At 35.5% G+C, this 15,464-nt stretch overlaps 1 protein-coding gene across 3 annotated transcripts in view; it reads left to right on the top strand.

Moving 5' to 3' along the window:
- The window catches only part of LOC113047926 (dedicator of cytokinesis protein 4-like), a 92,556-nt gene that overhangs the window by 55,357 nt on the left and 21,735 nt on the right, over positions 1 to 15,464 (top strand). For 2 of the 3 annotated variants that reach the window (XM_026209317.1, XM_026209315.1), the window contains exons 23-42: positions 1,283 to 1,475; positions 1,567 to 1,694; positions 3,018 to 3,152; positions 4,811 to 4,909; positions 4,995 to 5,089; positions 5,171 to 5,246; positions 5,318 to 5,418; positions 6,491 to 6,549; positions 6,641 to 6,789; positions 6,889 to 6,974; positions 8,574 to 8,600; positions 8,730 to 8,825; positions 9,519 to 9,579; positions 9,791 to 9,884; positions 9,966 to 10,114; positions 11,257 to 11,343; positions 11,545 to 11,649; positions 11,761 to 11,902; positions 13,318 to 13,484; positions 14,901 to 14,987. In XM_026209317.1, coding sequence (XP_026065102.1) covers positions 1,283 to 1,475; positions 1,567 to 1,694; positions 3,018 to 3,152; positions 4,811 to 4,909; positions 4,995 to 5,089; positions 5,171 to 5,246; positions 5,318 to 5,418; positions 6,491 to 6,549; positions 6,641 to 6,789; positions 6,889 to 6,974; positions 8,574 to 8,600; positions 8,730 to 8,825; positions 9,519 to 9,579; positions 9,791 to 9,884; positions 9,966 to 10,114; positions 11,257 to 11,343; positions 11,545 to 11,649; positions 11,761 to 11,902; positions 13,318 to 13,484; positions 14,901 to 14,987 — 2,136 coding nt within the window. The remainder of the gene's footprint in view (positions 1 to 1,282; positions 1,476 to 1,566; positions 1,695 to 3,017; positions 3,153 to 4,810; positions 4,910 to 4,994; positions 5,090 to 5,170; positions 5,247 to 5,317; positions 5,419 to 6,490; positions 6,550 to 6,640; positions 6,790 to 6,888; positions 6,975 to 8,573; positions 8,601 to 8,729; positions 8,826 to 9,518; positions 9,580 to 9,790; positions 9,885 to 9,965; positions 10,115 to 11,256; positions 11,344 to 11,544; positions 11,650 to 11,760; positions 11,903 to 13,317; positions 13,485 to 14,900; positions 14,988 to 15,464) is intronic. The other variant, XM_026209316.1, reaches the window with a different exon arrangement.

Below are 15,464 nucleotides of genomic sequence, written 5' to 3'. Positions count from 1 at the left end.
GGCTGTAGTCATTTGGAGATAAGGCTAGGTAAATCTGGGTATCATCAGCATAGCTGTGATAGGCAATTTGGTTCTTTCTCATTGTTTGACTTAGTGGAAGCATATACAGGCTAAACAAGAGCGGTGCAGGAATTGACCCTTGTGGGACTCCGCATGTCATGGACGTCCACTTAGACTTATGCTCTCCTATACTCACATAATAACTTCTCCCTTCTAAGTATGATCTGAACTATTTGAGTACCATCGCAGAAAGCCCGACCCAGTTTTCCAGCCTCTCTAGTAGTATGTTATGATCGACAGTGTCAAACGCAGCACTGAGATCTAGCAATACCAGCACCGATATTTTGTCAGAGTCACAATTTAAGCGAATATCATTTATTATCTTAATGAGTGCTGTCTCTGTGCTGTGATGTGGTCGGAAACCAGATTGAAAATGGTCCAGGTATCCATTTGAGTTTAAGTATTTGTTCAGCTGATTAAAAACTACCTTTTCTATAATTTTGCCTATAAAAAGAAGATTAGATATTGGTCTAAAATTGCTCAAAGTTGTGTTATCAAGATTGGTCTTTTTCAGGAGGGGCTTTACAACTGCAACTGCAGTTTGTACATACATTTCTTCCACCACTCATTTTTAATAAAATGATAAATAAAATAAACCATTATAATTTAATTAAAATAATAAAATATTTATTACTGTAAATTTATTTTAATTTAATTAAATAATTTTTTTTTTTTGAAATATTATTTTATTTCATTTATGAGATTTAAGAGATTGTTCGACAGCTATTTAAAGCTAACAATCAAACTTTATTTCATTTTTATATACAATTTAGGGGTGGTTTTATCTGAAACGGTTCACAGTGAAAAAAAAAAGGAAGTCTCTGTTTCATTCTGCCAGGAAAAAATGGTGTGAACAGACGTTCTGTTCATCTAAAATTATTAAGTGCTGATTATTTCACACATGTAACCAAAAACCAAAGTGTAATTTACAGTTTTTCTCTGAACTGGCATCCTCCATGAAACGGTTCTCATTCGCTCTTGAATATGAATCTTCATCTGGAAGAGACGATGGGAGAATATAAATTGAAAGATGCATTTCATTTTATTTTGTTTTGTTTCATTTTTTTTTACTGTCCTCAAAAATAATAAAAAGGCATTAAACACTGGCCGATGTAAACTTCATAGGATGTACACAGTTTTCATGTAGGTTTCATTTTATTTATTTTTTTCCCTGTGTAATCACTATGTGAATGACCTGATTGTTTGTCATGTGACTTCACAGGCAGTGTTTCTGCAGTCGTTCCCGGCTGTGTACGGGGAGTTGCTGAAGCTCTTCACACTCAGGGAAGTGGCCACATTTATACGGGAGACATTGGGCAGCCTCCCCACCGCGTCCCAGGCCGACTGCCCCCTGGAGGCAGTCAAGCTGCACTGCATTGCCAAAACTGTAGAGAGCCAGCTCTACACAAACCCTGGTGAACACACACTCACTGGGGATGAAGACAAAGATTGTTATACCTAAATTTAGAGGCTGTCTGCTCAATGCTTGTGTGTGTTTTTAATCAGAGTCTAGATGTATCCTGCTCCCGGTGGTGCTGCGTCTGCTCCAGGCTCACATGCAGGATCAGCGCGATCTCGTCATGTGCGCTAACATACTCACCTGCATGGTGTCTCTCCTCAAGAAGGACGACACGGTACGATAACCCTCACACAACTATAGTACAACACTTCAAACAACAAATCTGGTCTGCTTGCAGACTTAGTCTCAGCAAATAGAGCCAATCTCAATAGAGAAATAATTCTGAACTCTCTAAATGTTTGCTGGTGTTTTCAGTGCTTTTTATGCAATGTAGAGAGAGCGTGTACATGGTTGCCAGATTGGGAGGATTAAGTAAACCACTGTTCAGAAAATCAACTTTAATTAATCTCAATTTAAATTTGAGGATTAATATTGTTGTCATTTGGCAACCACAGTCATGAAAGTTTGTGGACGCTTGTTACTAATTTAATATAATGCAAATTCCAACATTTTAATGAAATGTTTTTAGGATAAATAACTAGAGAGCAAACATTGCAGACGATTATGTATAAATCCTTATTAACATACGATATGCACATATTATATCCATTAGAAACTGAAGTGGGCATTTTTATATTTATTAACTTATTATATTAATGTGTATCATGTTTTCTAGACATCTCAATATTTTTTATGTATTTATTTAGTAAATTATAAACATTCACTAAATATATATTAAATGTATGTGCATATATGTGTATTGATATGCTTGAAGATTTGATTTTATTATTTTCTCATGAAGTCTTGTATATTTAAGGGCAGTTAAAAAAGGAGAGGGTTTTAGCATACTTATAACATAATAAAACTTTAAAACCCACTCAGAGAGGTTGGGTCTTTAAATCGAATGCCTTAAAAGCACTGCTCTTATTCCACTGCCTTCAACACAAATTTTCGAAACGGGAACCGTTAGGCTTTAAGTTTCCTGCTTTTAGCAATTCTCGGGTTATTATGTATGATCCACAGGTCTCCGATTGTTATGGTAGTTTTGTGATTATTTAGCTTATTTACTGGTCAAACTCTGCCATTGCTAAGAGTATGAAATACGTCTGTCAAAACGTGATCCTAAATCCTTCATGCAACCCAGAAGCTCTGTCGAATTAGTGTTTTTGGACATCCCTAACTTGTGTTGACTTCTGCTTTGAAGAAGACCAAAGGAAACTTGCAGTGGAAATGCTGATGCTGCTCTAAATGTAGACTTCCTGTCTGACCTTGAAGTCAAATAGCAGGTTTCACTCGCAGAGAAGGACCGATGTTTCTTCATGCGCTCGAATAAACTGAAATGACAGCTGAACTTTCATGGCTGTCTCACCCTTTCTGCCATTATCTCCCCTGTCATACAGTCTGCATAAAATCACGTTGACCTCTTGCAAGGGCAGATGTATAAATATGTGTGTGTTTGTGTGTGTGTGTGTGTGTGTGTGTGTGTGTGTGCATGCAGGAGCCAGCCGCATCTGAAGAGGTGGATCTGATCGTGCAGAGTATTTTGGGTGTGTTACTGCGGACCATATTAGAAATCGCTAACCGGCCACAACCAGCAGGGCATACGCTACGGCCGCAAGTTCAGGACGTTACGGTAAGAAATACAAATATGAAAGGCAAGAGTTGTGACGTATTCCCCAGCGCCCGAAGGTTTTTGTGAATGCAAACCTCTCCATACCTCATTTCACCGGATTTATTCATCCTTATTCAACACAGACAGAGATTTATCCAGAGTTTATGGGGTTGTTCAGTATAGGAATGAAATAGTCTACGATGACTTTTTTTGTTCCCTTGTTGAGGCAGGTTTTTGGCAAATGAGCGATGTGTAGCTCGACCTACTGTACATGAAATCTGCTACGTTTTTCATATTTTTGTGCTGACTCTGAGGAAATATATGTAGAAAGCTGCTGAATATTAAAATATATTTAATGTATATAAAAGCGTGTCTTGATGATCAAATGTTTTCAGTCAGTACTTTGTATTATTATTATTTTTATTTTATTCACTTTGTATTCATCAAGAAAAAATCGGATTTTTTTTTTTATACTGTGTCACAATAGTACTATTTTTAAAGTATTTTTGATCAAATAAATGCTGCCTTGGTAAGCATAAGTAAAAAATAAACAATTTTAATTATGAAATATCATGTAGAGCTATACCAGTGGAAGGTATGGATGAAAGGGTTCAAATTTGTCAATTATTACATTTTTACCCGTTATTTGTGCATTAATTCAAAACAAAATGCTATTAAATATAAATGTAATATATTAAATATAATGTCTCTGAGCTGTACGGAGCATGTTTAATAGAAAGTGTTCAAATAAGTGAAAAATATAGCATTTTTACCCATTATTTGTGCATTAATTCAAAACTTGATGCGGTTTATTCAAAACAAAATGCTATTAAATATAAATGTCATATATTAAATATAATGTCTCAGAGCTATATGGAGCATGTTTAATAGAAAGTGTTCAAATCAGTGAAAAATATAAAATTTGTACCCATTATTTGTGCAATTATTCGAAACATGATGCTGTTCATTAAAAACAAAATGCTATTAAATATAAATTTCATATATTAAATATAATGTCTCAGAGCTATACAGAGCATGTTTAATAGAAACGTTTAAATCAGTGAAAAATATAGAATTTTTACCCATTATTTGTGCATTTATTCGAAACATGATGCGGTTTATTCAAAACAAAATGCTATTAAATATAAATGTAATATATTAAATATAATGTCTCAGAGCTATATGGAGCATGTTTAATAGAAAGGTTTAAATCAGTGAAAAATATAGAATTTGTACCCATTATTTGTGCATTAATTCAAAACATGATGCTGTTCATTCAAAACAAAATGCAATTAAATATACATTTCATATATTAAATATGTCTCAGAGCTATAAGGAGCATGTTTAATAGAAAGTGTTCAAATCAGTGAAAAATATAGATTTTTTACCCATTATTTGTGCATTTTTTTTCTAAACATGATGCGGTTTATTCAAAACAAAATGCTATTAAATATAAATGTCATATATTAAATATAATGTCTCAGAGCTATACAGGGCATGTTTAATAGAAAGGTTTAAATCATTGAGAAGTATTACATTTGTATGCAATATTTGTGCATTTATTCAATACTTTTTCCGAATGCAGTTACATTTTTTCAAAATCGCATCAAACTGTGGATTTGTTTCTTCTGTAGAAATCCAGAAAGGGTCATACAGTATGTTGAATGTGTGTGTTCCAGGGCGAGTTTGTGTCCTGTCTCTTGGCTCTGTTGAGGCATATGAAGGACAGACACTACCAGCAGCTCCTGCAGAGCTTCACCAGTAAAGACGAGCTGCGGGTGAGGCGCTCCTCCATTTCTCACTGACATCTCTTCATCATACAGACCATGTCGAACATCCTCTCTGTCTCTCCGTCTCTCTCAGGACTTTCTCCTGCACATCTTCACTGTGTTTCGGATCCTGATAAGACCAGAGATGTTCCCCAAAGACTGGACGGTCATGCGGCTCGTCACTAACAAGTTAGATCCTTCATCCCCCTGGAGTTTTTCGTGATGTGGTTTTCAGAGTATGTGTTGTGATCTGACATGTTTGATTTACAGCATCATCATCACCACGGTGCTCTACCTGTCAGACGCTTTAAGAAAAAACTTCCTCAATGACAAGTTTGACTATAAGGTTTGTTCTCAGTCCGCTTGTGTTGTTGTTTTCTCTGTGGCGCTGCCTCTAAACTCTCTGTTTTCATGCAGGTGTGGGATTCCTACTTCTGCCTGTCTGTTATATTCATCAACCAGCCCTGCCTTCAGCTCGAGACCTTCTCTGCGTCGAAGAGGAAGAAAATACTGGAGAAGTGAGTCCTGCAAGCCCTCCGAATTCAAGCTTTCTTAACATACAGTCTGCCAAAAGCAGTGTCAAATGAAGTACCGTAAAAGTCGCATCAGTCCAAAAATACGTCATGACGAGGAAAAAAACATATATAAGACGCACTGGACTATAAGTCGCACTTATTTAGAACCAAGAACCAATAGAAAACATTACCGTCTACAGCCGCGAGAGGGCGCTCTATGTTTTCAGTGTAGACTACAGGAGCGCCCTCTTGCGGCTGGAGACAGTAATGTTTTCTATTGGTTCATTTCTCTCGGTTCATGTCAAATTAATTTTGATAAATAAGTTGCACATAACTATAAGTGACTATGTGACTATGTGACTATAAGTCACAGGACCAGCCAAACTATGAAAAAAAGTGTGACTTATAGTCCGGAAAATACGGTAGTATGTCTGAAATTATAAGACTTTTATTGTTCAGAATGTTTAATATAGTTTTTATTTGTAATAGTTTTATATAAAAAAAATTGATTATTATTTTTTTCTAGTTTTCATGTAGGTTTAGTTTTTCCCTATGTATTTGGTTGAGTGTGTGTTTTCTTTTTTATTTTATTTTATTTTTTTATTAAATTATATATTCAGTGAGGGTCAAAAGTTTGGAGTAACTGAGATGTTTTATATTTTGTGAACTCACGAAGGCTGGGATTTTTATTTATTCATTTATTATTTTTAATCAAAAACACAGTCAAAACAGTAATATTGTAATAATTTAATTTTAATTAGCTATTGTCCATCAGAATATATTTTGAAATGTAATTTATTCCTGATTCAGAGCTGAATTTTCAGCATCATTACTCCAGTCTTCAGTGTCACATGATCAGTATTGAAGAAAAAAAAAAAACGAATCAACAACAAAAACAATTATATATAATAAAAATCTTTTTTAGGTGTTTTCAACATGGATAATAATAAGAAATATTTCTATTTTGGACATCTTGAGTTTATATTCTTCAGGAGGTCAGTCTACAAATCTCTCAATCATGACTGAGCGTAGGAGGACGTGTTGTAACAGTTATTTTGCATTAATTTGTGTTCAGGTATGGAGACATGCGTGTCATGATGGGATGTGAGATCTTTAGCATGTGGCAGAATTTAGGTAAGACATTAATTACCCTAATATCTGAAAGCTTAACCCCTTCGCAAGTCTTTCTTGCGTGAGAAATGACCGTTTCCATCTCGTCATGCAGGAGAGCACAAGCTGAACTTCATCCCAGCGATGATCGGCCCGTTCCTGGAGGTGACGCTGGTGCCTCAGCCGGACCTGAGGAACGTGATGATCCCCATCTTTCACGACATGATGGACTGGGAGCAGCGCCGGAGCGGCAACTTCAAACAGGTCACATGGCGCCCCCTTCTGCTCACTAATTGAACATGCAGCTATCTGACTAAAGCACTTCTAATGCCATTTTTGACAAATTATTATTATTTGTAATAGGTGGAGGCTAAACTTATCGACAAGCTGGACAGCCTGTTGTCAGAGGGGAAAGGAGATGAAACGTACAGAGAGCTCTTCAACAGCATGTGAGTGACAGACACATGCACAAACAGATAAACTGCTATATATACACATACTGTGGGTCTTTAGTGGACTGAATTTGAGTTTAGAGAACAACGGGGGGTAGATCAGCATAAATCAGTGAGACAAATCTCACCCATCTGAGGGTCAATCTGTGATTTGTTTTTGTTTTGTGTGTGTGTGTGTGTGTGTGTGTGTGTTTGCTTCCCATCTGAATTTCAATTTCTGCACATTTTTAACATTTTATGAGATCAGATGTGATTGTGGACGCACAAGTGTTCTGCTTTTTATAATGGTGTTTAAAATTGCAATTATGCAGTCTTCCAGTCTAAGTTAAATGCATGGAAGATTTAACTTTTGGTTTTGTTTTTGTTTTTTCTTCATGAAGTGTCACTTTTATGCATATATTTAGTGTAAAAATATACAAAGAAAGCTCAAAAAAAATATTTCACCGTTTTTATACTGTGTCTGTATGTGACTTTCTCTGTATTTCTCTATATAAGTTGAATTTCAAGCTTTCAGTTTTTTTGTTTTTTTTTGTTTTTTTTCTTAGTTGTTCACAGGTTAAGGTTATATATATATATGTATATATGTATGTATGTATGTATATATATATATATATATATATATATATATATATATATATATATATATATATATATATATATATATATATAAATATGTATATATATATATATATATATATAAATATGTGTATATATATATATATATATACATATATAAATATGTATATATATATATATACATATATAAATATGTATATATATATATATATAAATATGTATATATATATATAAATATGTATATATATATATATATATATATAAATATGTATATATATATATATATAAATATATATACATATATATACATATGTATATAAATATATAAATATGTGTGTGTGTGTGTACTGTATGCATAATACAACAGTAGGCCTCAGGTGGCTTATGATTTATTGGTTTTACAGTATGTTTGAATGTTACATGCATTGTTAATAGATTTAATCATAATTATTTTTCCTGTAAGTGTTCATTAGCCTTAACTGTAGTCTTAACTGTAAGCTACATAGCAGGTTTATATACAGTATAAGCATATATAAAAATATATATTAAAGTGAATATTAATGCTATTTTAGATATTGTTAGTAAATAAATATATAGTAAATATTAATGTTGTTTCATATTTTTTGAGCGAACAAATAAATAATAAAGTAATACATAATTAGAATATATATATATATATATATATATATATATATATATATATATATATATATATATATTTATGTGTGTGTGTACTAGCTCTTTTACAGTATAGTCTGTTTCATACTTTTTTTTTGTTTCTAAAAATGTCTTTGCTGAGTCTCATTTTCATACACTCTACGGCAAGATATATAAATTAAATGTTAATTTAAACTGATGATCATTTGATTGATTTTAGGCTTTTGGCGTGGCAGCTGATTTCATTAATTAACTTGTGCATCTCTCTTCATTTCTCTGCTTTCTGTTAACCGTACTAACTGGCTGGTGTGGAGATTTAATCTATTAATATGAATGTGTTTTGTTTATGCTGCTCTGGACTAGAATTCCTCTGTTCGGTCCGTATCCTAGGTAAGATGATCACGAATCACTGTCCTGCTGGACAGGTGTGTGTGTCTGTGAGAGTGTGCAGGGCATGATGGGTAATATGGTGGGCAGCAGTATGACTCGTTCTTTGCCTTGTTGGTTTTCTCTTGTCAGTCTGTTGAAGAAGATTGAGAGAGAGACGTGGAGAGAGAGCGGGATATCTCTTATAGCCACGGTCACGCGGCTGATGGAGCGACTGCTGGACTACAGGTGAAAAATACACCTCTAGACAGATGTGCACAAAATACAAGATACTTACGAAATACTTGTTATTTTAAGTTGTAAGCTACACGTTTGAAAAACTTCTATTTATTTGGGGTCAGTGCTTTTTTTTTTTTGCTTTTTTTTTAAAGAAAATAATACTTATATTCGTAAACGACTAAAAAGGGAAAGTACCAGCATATTAGAATGATTTCTGAAGGATCATGTGACACTCAAGACTGGAGTAATGATGCTGAAAAATTCAGCTTTGCATCACAGGAATAGGAATAAATTATAGCAAATTAAAGTTGTAATAATATTTTACAATATTGCTGTTTTTAATTGCATTTTCTATCAAATAATCGCAGTCTTGCGAAGCATAAAAGATGTCTTTCAAAAACATAAAATAAATCTTACTGACCCCAAACTTTTGAACTCTTACTGCTTTAAAAATAAAAATGAAATGTATATAAATAAAATTATGTGTGATATATATATATATATATATATGTGTGTATATGTGTGTGTATATATATATATATATATATTTATGTGTGTGTGTGTGTATTTAAAAATTAAATAAAATAAAAAAAAGTTGAAGTTAACTTGGACCTAACTTAAAGTTAAAATGTATTAAGTACAATTCTGCATCATTTCATTTCTGTCCTTCTGGCTCATGGATACACTCTTTCTGTTTTACAGAGACTGTATGAAGTTGGGGGAAGTGGATGGAAAAAAGATTGGCTGTACAGTCAGTCTGCTGGTACATTGATTTCTCTTTTGTGCCATTTATTTGTCAGAATTATTTAATCTGTACTTGCCAGGAGACATTGAAGTCTTTCCATTTCTGTATTGTGGACTTCCCATTCCCATTGAATTTGTTCATAATAAAAAGGCCCACAGTGAAAGTCAGTGCTGAAAAGCACTTGGAGCACTTCATATCCACAGTCCACCACTCTGTCTCCTTTCTGCAGAACTTCTACAAAACAGAGCTGAATAAAGAGGAAATGTACATCCGCTACATTCACAAGCTGTATGACCTGCATCTGAAAGCGCAGAATTACACAGGTACTCAAGCATGACCCAAACCAGAAGTAGTTTGAAGATACGGTCCACGGATATAATTTGATGAGGTGTTTATGTGTGCAGAGGCCTCATATACACTTCTGCTGTACGACGAGCTGCTGGAATGGTCCGAGAGACCCTTGCGGGAGTTTCTGAGTTACCCGATGCAGAGCGAGTGGCAGAGGAAGGAGTATCTGCACCTCACCATCATCCAGAACTTTGACCGCGGAAAGGTCCGAGTTTTCTGACATCCTCCCTGTTTTTGTGTCACGTTGGTTCTCTTCACGTGGCGCCTCTCAGCCCGCTATTAAATTATCAGTGCATGATTGCATTTCGAGTAGCTGTCCTTCAGAACTAAATGGCATTTACATAATCAGTAATCTCAATCACTTGATGAGAATAAAATCTGTTTGTTGTCTGCTCTCTTCATGGCTGAAGCCGTCTGTTGTGCTGGTGGATTTAGGAAGCAATGGGAATGAAACGCTTCTTCAAATACAAATGCAGTGGCACGCATGTTTATAATTTCGTATTAAAATGCAAATTAAACTTCAATTATGCAGTGCAATAGTAATGTCGTCAGATAAGTCATGAAGTTACCAAAAAGGTGATTAAAGTTGCCTTAAAAACTGTGTATGTGTGTAAATATTTAGTACGAGTCAGATTTAAGAACATGTCTCTGAAATTCAACATGATTCAACCTGACAGTTCATTAGCAGAGATTTTAAGACCTGCGATGTCAAAAAAAAAAAAAAAGGAAAGGAAATCAGTAACTTTTTTTAGCTTTAAGGATTCATCTATATTTAATTTAAAAATTAGGGTTTGATAACTTGATTCAATTTTTGTATATTCCCTACTTGCTGAAGGGCACAGGAAGCTGAATATGATATTTATTATAATGGGTTTATGAGAAGATTGTTAAGTGAAGTTCACTTAAATCAGAAGTAATTTTTTTTTAAAGTCTACTAAATGTTAAAATGAATAGCTCTCAATTCTACTGTAATATTGAATGGCTATAGTCAATTGTTAAATATTAGAAAAAAAAATTCCTTTGCATCAGTAGTATTGATATCAGTGATACTCGGCTTCAGGCATTTTAAAAAAATATGCCGTCTTTGTTGTTTCTACATTTATTTGCATGAAATTATTGCAATTTAAAAGTATAAAAAAAAAGTAGCAATTAATTTTATGTGGGTCAGACATTGACGTAAGAGAAGCCAACAAATGTCCTCATACCATCTTCTGCATTTGATCCCTCCAAATCTTGCATTTTTGACTCAAGTCCTCGGTCCTCCAAGTACTGATGGTGCTCTAGTGGCTCCTGCTGGTCAGTTTTGAGACTGCATGTGAAATAAAATACCCCTCTCTACCCCTTTAGTGTTGGGAGAATGGCATCATCCTGTGCAGAGAGTTAGCGGACCAGTACGAATCCTACTATGATTACAGAAACCTCAGCAAAATGAGGGTGAGTTAAAACTCAACAGTTGTTTGCATTTAGCCAGTTCATAACAGAATCATAGCACGGAGACATAAGGAAACATAAGATTACTTAGTTACAGAACACATCAACCCCTAACTGGCAGCTTGGCTGGATTGTTGATCATTTCACATGCAAAAAAATGTTTTTTTCTGTATTTTCTGCTAATTATCTGACTGCAAATCACAGATGATGGAGGCTTCGTTTTATGATAAAATAATGGACCAACAGCGTCTGGAGCCAGAGTTCTTTAGAGTTGGCTTCTACGGCAAGAAGTTCCCCTTCTTTCTACGGGTATGTGTCATCCTGACATCCAGCAGCAGATCAGATGTCACCTCCAGTTACTCTGAAGTCCACTTGGTGTCAGTATTCACCAGAATGTTTGTTTGTGTGTGTGTCCTACAGAATAAGGAGTTTGTGTGCCGTGGTCATGACTACGAGCGTCTGGAGGCGTTCCAGCAGCGCATGCTCAATGAGTTCCCTCATGCCATCGCCATGCAACACGCCAACCAGCCTGACCAGACCATCTACCAGGCTGAAGCCCAATGTATCCTCCAGACAGCTCTTCTCTTTCCTGAAAGCACACACTTGGACACCAGAGTCTTATACTTGCACATTTCATTGTTTGAAGAGTTGATAGGTTCTTTTAACTCATGTCAGTTTGCCTTAACTACCATATTTTCCGGACTATAAGTCATACTTTTTTTTATAGTTTGGCTGGTCCTGCGACTTATAGTCATGTGCGACTTATTTATCAAAATTAATTTAACATGAACCAAGAGAAATGAGCTAAGAGACGTGAACCAAGAGAAAACATTACCGTCTATAGCCGCTAGAGGGCGCTCTATACTGCTCAGTGCTCCTGTAGTCTACACTGAGCAACGTAGAGCGCCCTCTCGTGGCTGTAGACGGTAATGTTTTCTATTGGTTCTTGGTTCTAAATAAATGTGACTTATAGTCCAGTGCGTCTTATAGATGTTTTTTTCCTCGTCATAACGTATTTTTGGACTGATGCGACTTATACTCAGGTGTGACTTATAGTCCGAAAATACGGTAACTGGTTTACTAACTTTACTATTAGCAGCACAAATGCATGCATCACTATTACTATTGCTTATAAATTTGAACTAACGGCAAACAGTATAAAGTATTAAAATTTAGTGTGCAACACAATTGTTCCTATTTCTATATTTGAGTTCCATTTTTGGTGTGGTTTAAATTAGCATTTAGATGTAAATGTGACCCCCCCCTACCTTATGTAAATTAGATTTCATAAGAAGAAAGTTTGTAATAATTCTCAATAGCACATTGCAGATAACCGTTTAATAATTTTTAAAATCAGCGTAATATCTCAGAAGCACAAAGCCAGAACTGCCCGCTTTAAATACACCTCCATGTGGCTCAAAAAAAAAAATCAATCCCTTCCCTCTCAGAACGCATATCAGGCTCTGAGACGGTGGGTCGCAGGAGAGCATTTGTTCAATTGATGAGACATGTACCTGGAGGCCAGGCGCTCGGTGAATATGTGACGTCCTCTTCAGCACAATTAGAGCAGACAGGGCCGGTCAAACTACATGAGCACAGCGTTTTGTTATCCAAGCCGGCGATTAATCATTTACCTTCTTGGACGTCTGCCTTGCTCGATTCATATTTATGTGCTGATGAGACTTCACGTCTGTGAGGCATGAGATGTTGGTTCTTTAAACATTTGCGGAGGATGATTTCCAAATGTACTGTCTGCATCTAAACTGGGAGTGAAGTAGGAGCTCCCAACGCAAAATGTGTTATCAAACACTAATTTTGTAAAGTTACTGAAAATATATAATATGATGTAGTATAATGAGTTATTTAAATACAAGTATTAATTTAACAATCAAGTCCTTACTTTTAGTTACTTATCCAAATGATTTTTTTTTTTCAAGCGACACGTATTTCATGTTCCTTGATGAATCATTCATGCAGATCTGCAGATTTATGCTGTCACACCAATCCCAGATAGCCAGGACGTCCTGCAGCGTGATGGCGTCCCCGACAACATCAAGAGCTTCTATAAGGTCAACCATATCTGGAGGTTTCGCTACGACCGCCCGTTTCACAAGGGCACCAAAGACAAAGAAAACGAGTTTAAGGTGAGCTAGTAGCCACAGTGTGTTCTCTTAAATGAGATGTTCGGCCAGAAATTGAAGTTCTGTCATCATTTATTCACCTTTATATCATTTCAAACCTGTATGACCGATTTCTGCTGTGAAACACAAAAAAAGGATGTTTTGAAGAATATGCTGGCTATTCTAAGTATGAAAATATGGAATGAATTGGTCACAGATCTATAACCACTACCTCTCTCATGAACTTTTGTTCAAAGAAAATCTTGAGATTGCATGAGAAGATATTCAGTAAATCATAACTTAAACTCAGTGTGCAACTCGAAGTGTTTCCATTCAGTAAATCAGGCAGAATCATGATGATTTAGCTGCTTAAACAAGCTATTATTGTATGATTTTTAAGGATGTGTAATTTGGTGCATGAGTCATATGAATCGCTTTTGTAGTGCCTATACGTCCATTTTGAAGCTTGAATGCTCCTAAACATGTTCATTGTAATTGAATGTGCCAAAACTGACCAGTAAATTCTTCAAAATGTGTAGATGGTAGAAAAAAAAGTAATGCGGGTGAGTAAACCATTTGAGTTTTTCGTTCTGGGATTTTTCATTCCATCTTTTAAGGCATTATTTTGATGTCATTTTTTTCTCATCACTCTTTCCTCTCTTCTCTCTTGTGTGTTCATTCCTTTACTTCCAGCGTCTGGCGGCCAGTGTGTGTGTGTGTGTGTGTGTGTGTGGAGCTCAGGTGTTCTCTCACATGCTGCATTATTCACAGTCTTGGTCCAGAGAGGCTAATTAAAGTTTTAGGGGCTGAGAGACGCGCTCCTTCCAAATATCATTTCCCTTCCCCTATCACTCAATATATCTAGCAAAGACAATCACAGCCTCTGCATGGATTCGATCCACCGCGGGGGTTAGATTTCCCCCAACCTCTGGTGGTTACCATCTTTGAAATAAACTGTTTAGCCTGCCAGATATTGTATTTTCAGAGACACCGGGGGTACTCGCCACCCCGGTCCACTTACCGCACAGTAATAATGTCTGAAAATCTCATTTAGAGGTAAACTTCGGCTGAGACGCTAGCCAGATGATACGATTATATTGGACTGAGGTGGTTTTGAATATCACAATCAAGCATCTGAAGTTCTTCCAGAGCTTCCTCCGTTATACATGCGCCAGCTCAGGTTAATTCTCAGGCTGTGCTGGATGGGAAGTGAATTTATGAATGTGAAATTTAATATGTGGAGCAGTGTGGCTTTATAAGCAGACTGTGTTGCAGAGAATGAGCTGTTTAAAGTGTAGATTAAATGATATGTATTAAACATTGTGGAGGAGGAAAGTCACTGGTTCATTGAATATGTTGTAACCGCTTTACCTTATGGGATCTCTTGGACTTTCTCTGACGGTTGATGTTGGTTAATGAGCATTTGCTTTTGAATTTCAGAGCTTGTGGGTAGAAAGAACAACTTTAACGCTTGTTCAGAGTCTCCCGGGCATCTCACGCTGGTTTGAAGTGGAGAGGAGAGAGCTGGTAAGTAGATCTCTCGTGAAGCTTTTGCTTTTGTTTGATTCCCACACCTACCACATTAAGGTCAGAATCAGAAACTCTACGCAATCACAAATGTGAATGCACCGTCAATGACTGTGAGTGTTTTGTTCTTGTAGTACATACGTATTGTGCACTTTTTTATTTATTTCTTTTTATAGAAAAACAAATGCTGATAGTTTCCCTTTATGAATATTCACAATATTTCAGCTTCATTGGTAATAAATGGAACCATTTGGTGTGTCACAAAAGAGAAACTAAATGTGTAGCAAAATAATCTTAGTCACAATAAGGAATATTATTATATTTGTTAGTATTTACTAGTGCTGTCAAAAGATTAATTGCGATTAATCGCTTTCAAAATAAAAGTTTTTGTTTACGTACTGTGTGTATAAGGTGTATATAAATTATATATAAATATAAAAATGCATGCATATATTTAAGAATTTGTTTGTTTATATA

Source organism: Carassius auratus, chromosome 29, assembly GCF_003368295.1.
Source record: "Carassius auratus strain Wakin chromosome 29, ASM336829v1, whole genome shotgun sequence".
Lineage (NCBI taxonomy): Eukaryota > Metazoa > Chordata > Actinopteri > Cypriniformes > Cyprinidae > Carassius > Carassius auratus.
This window is presented reverse-complemented; position numbering and strand designations above follow the sequence as displayed.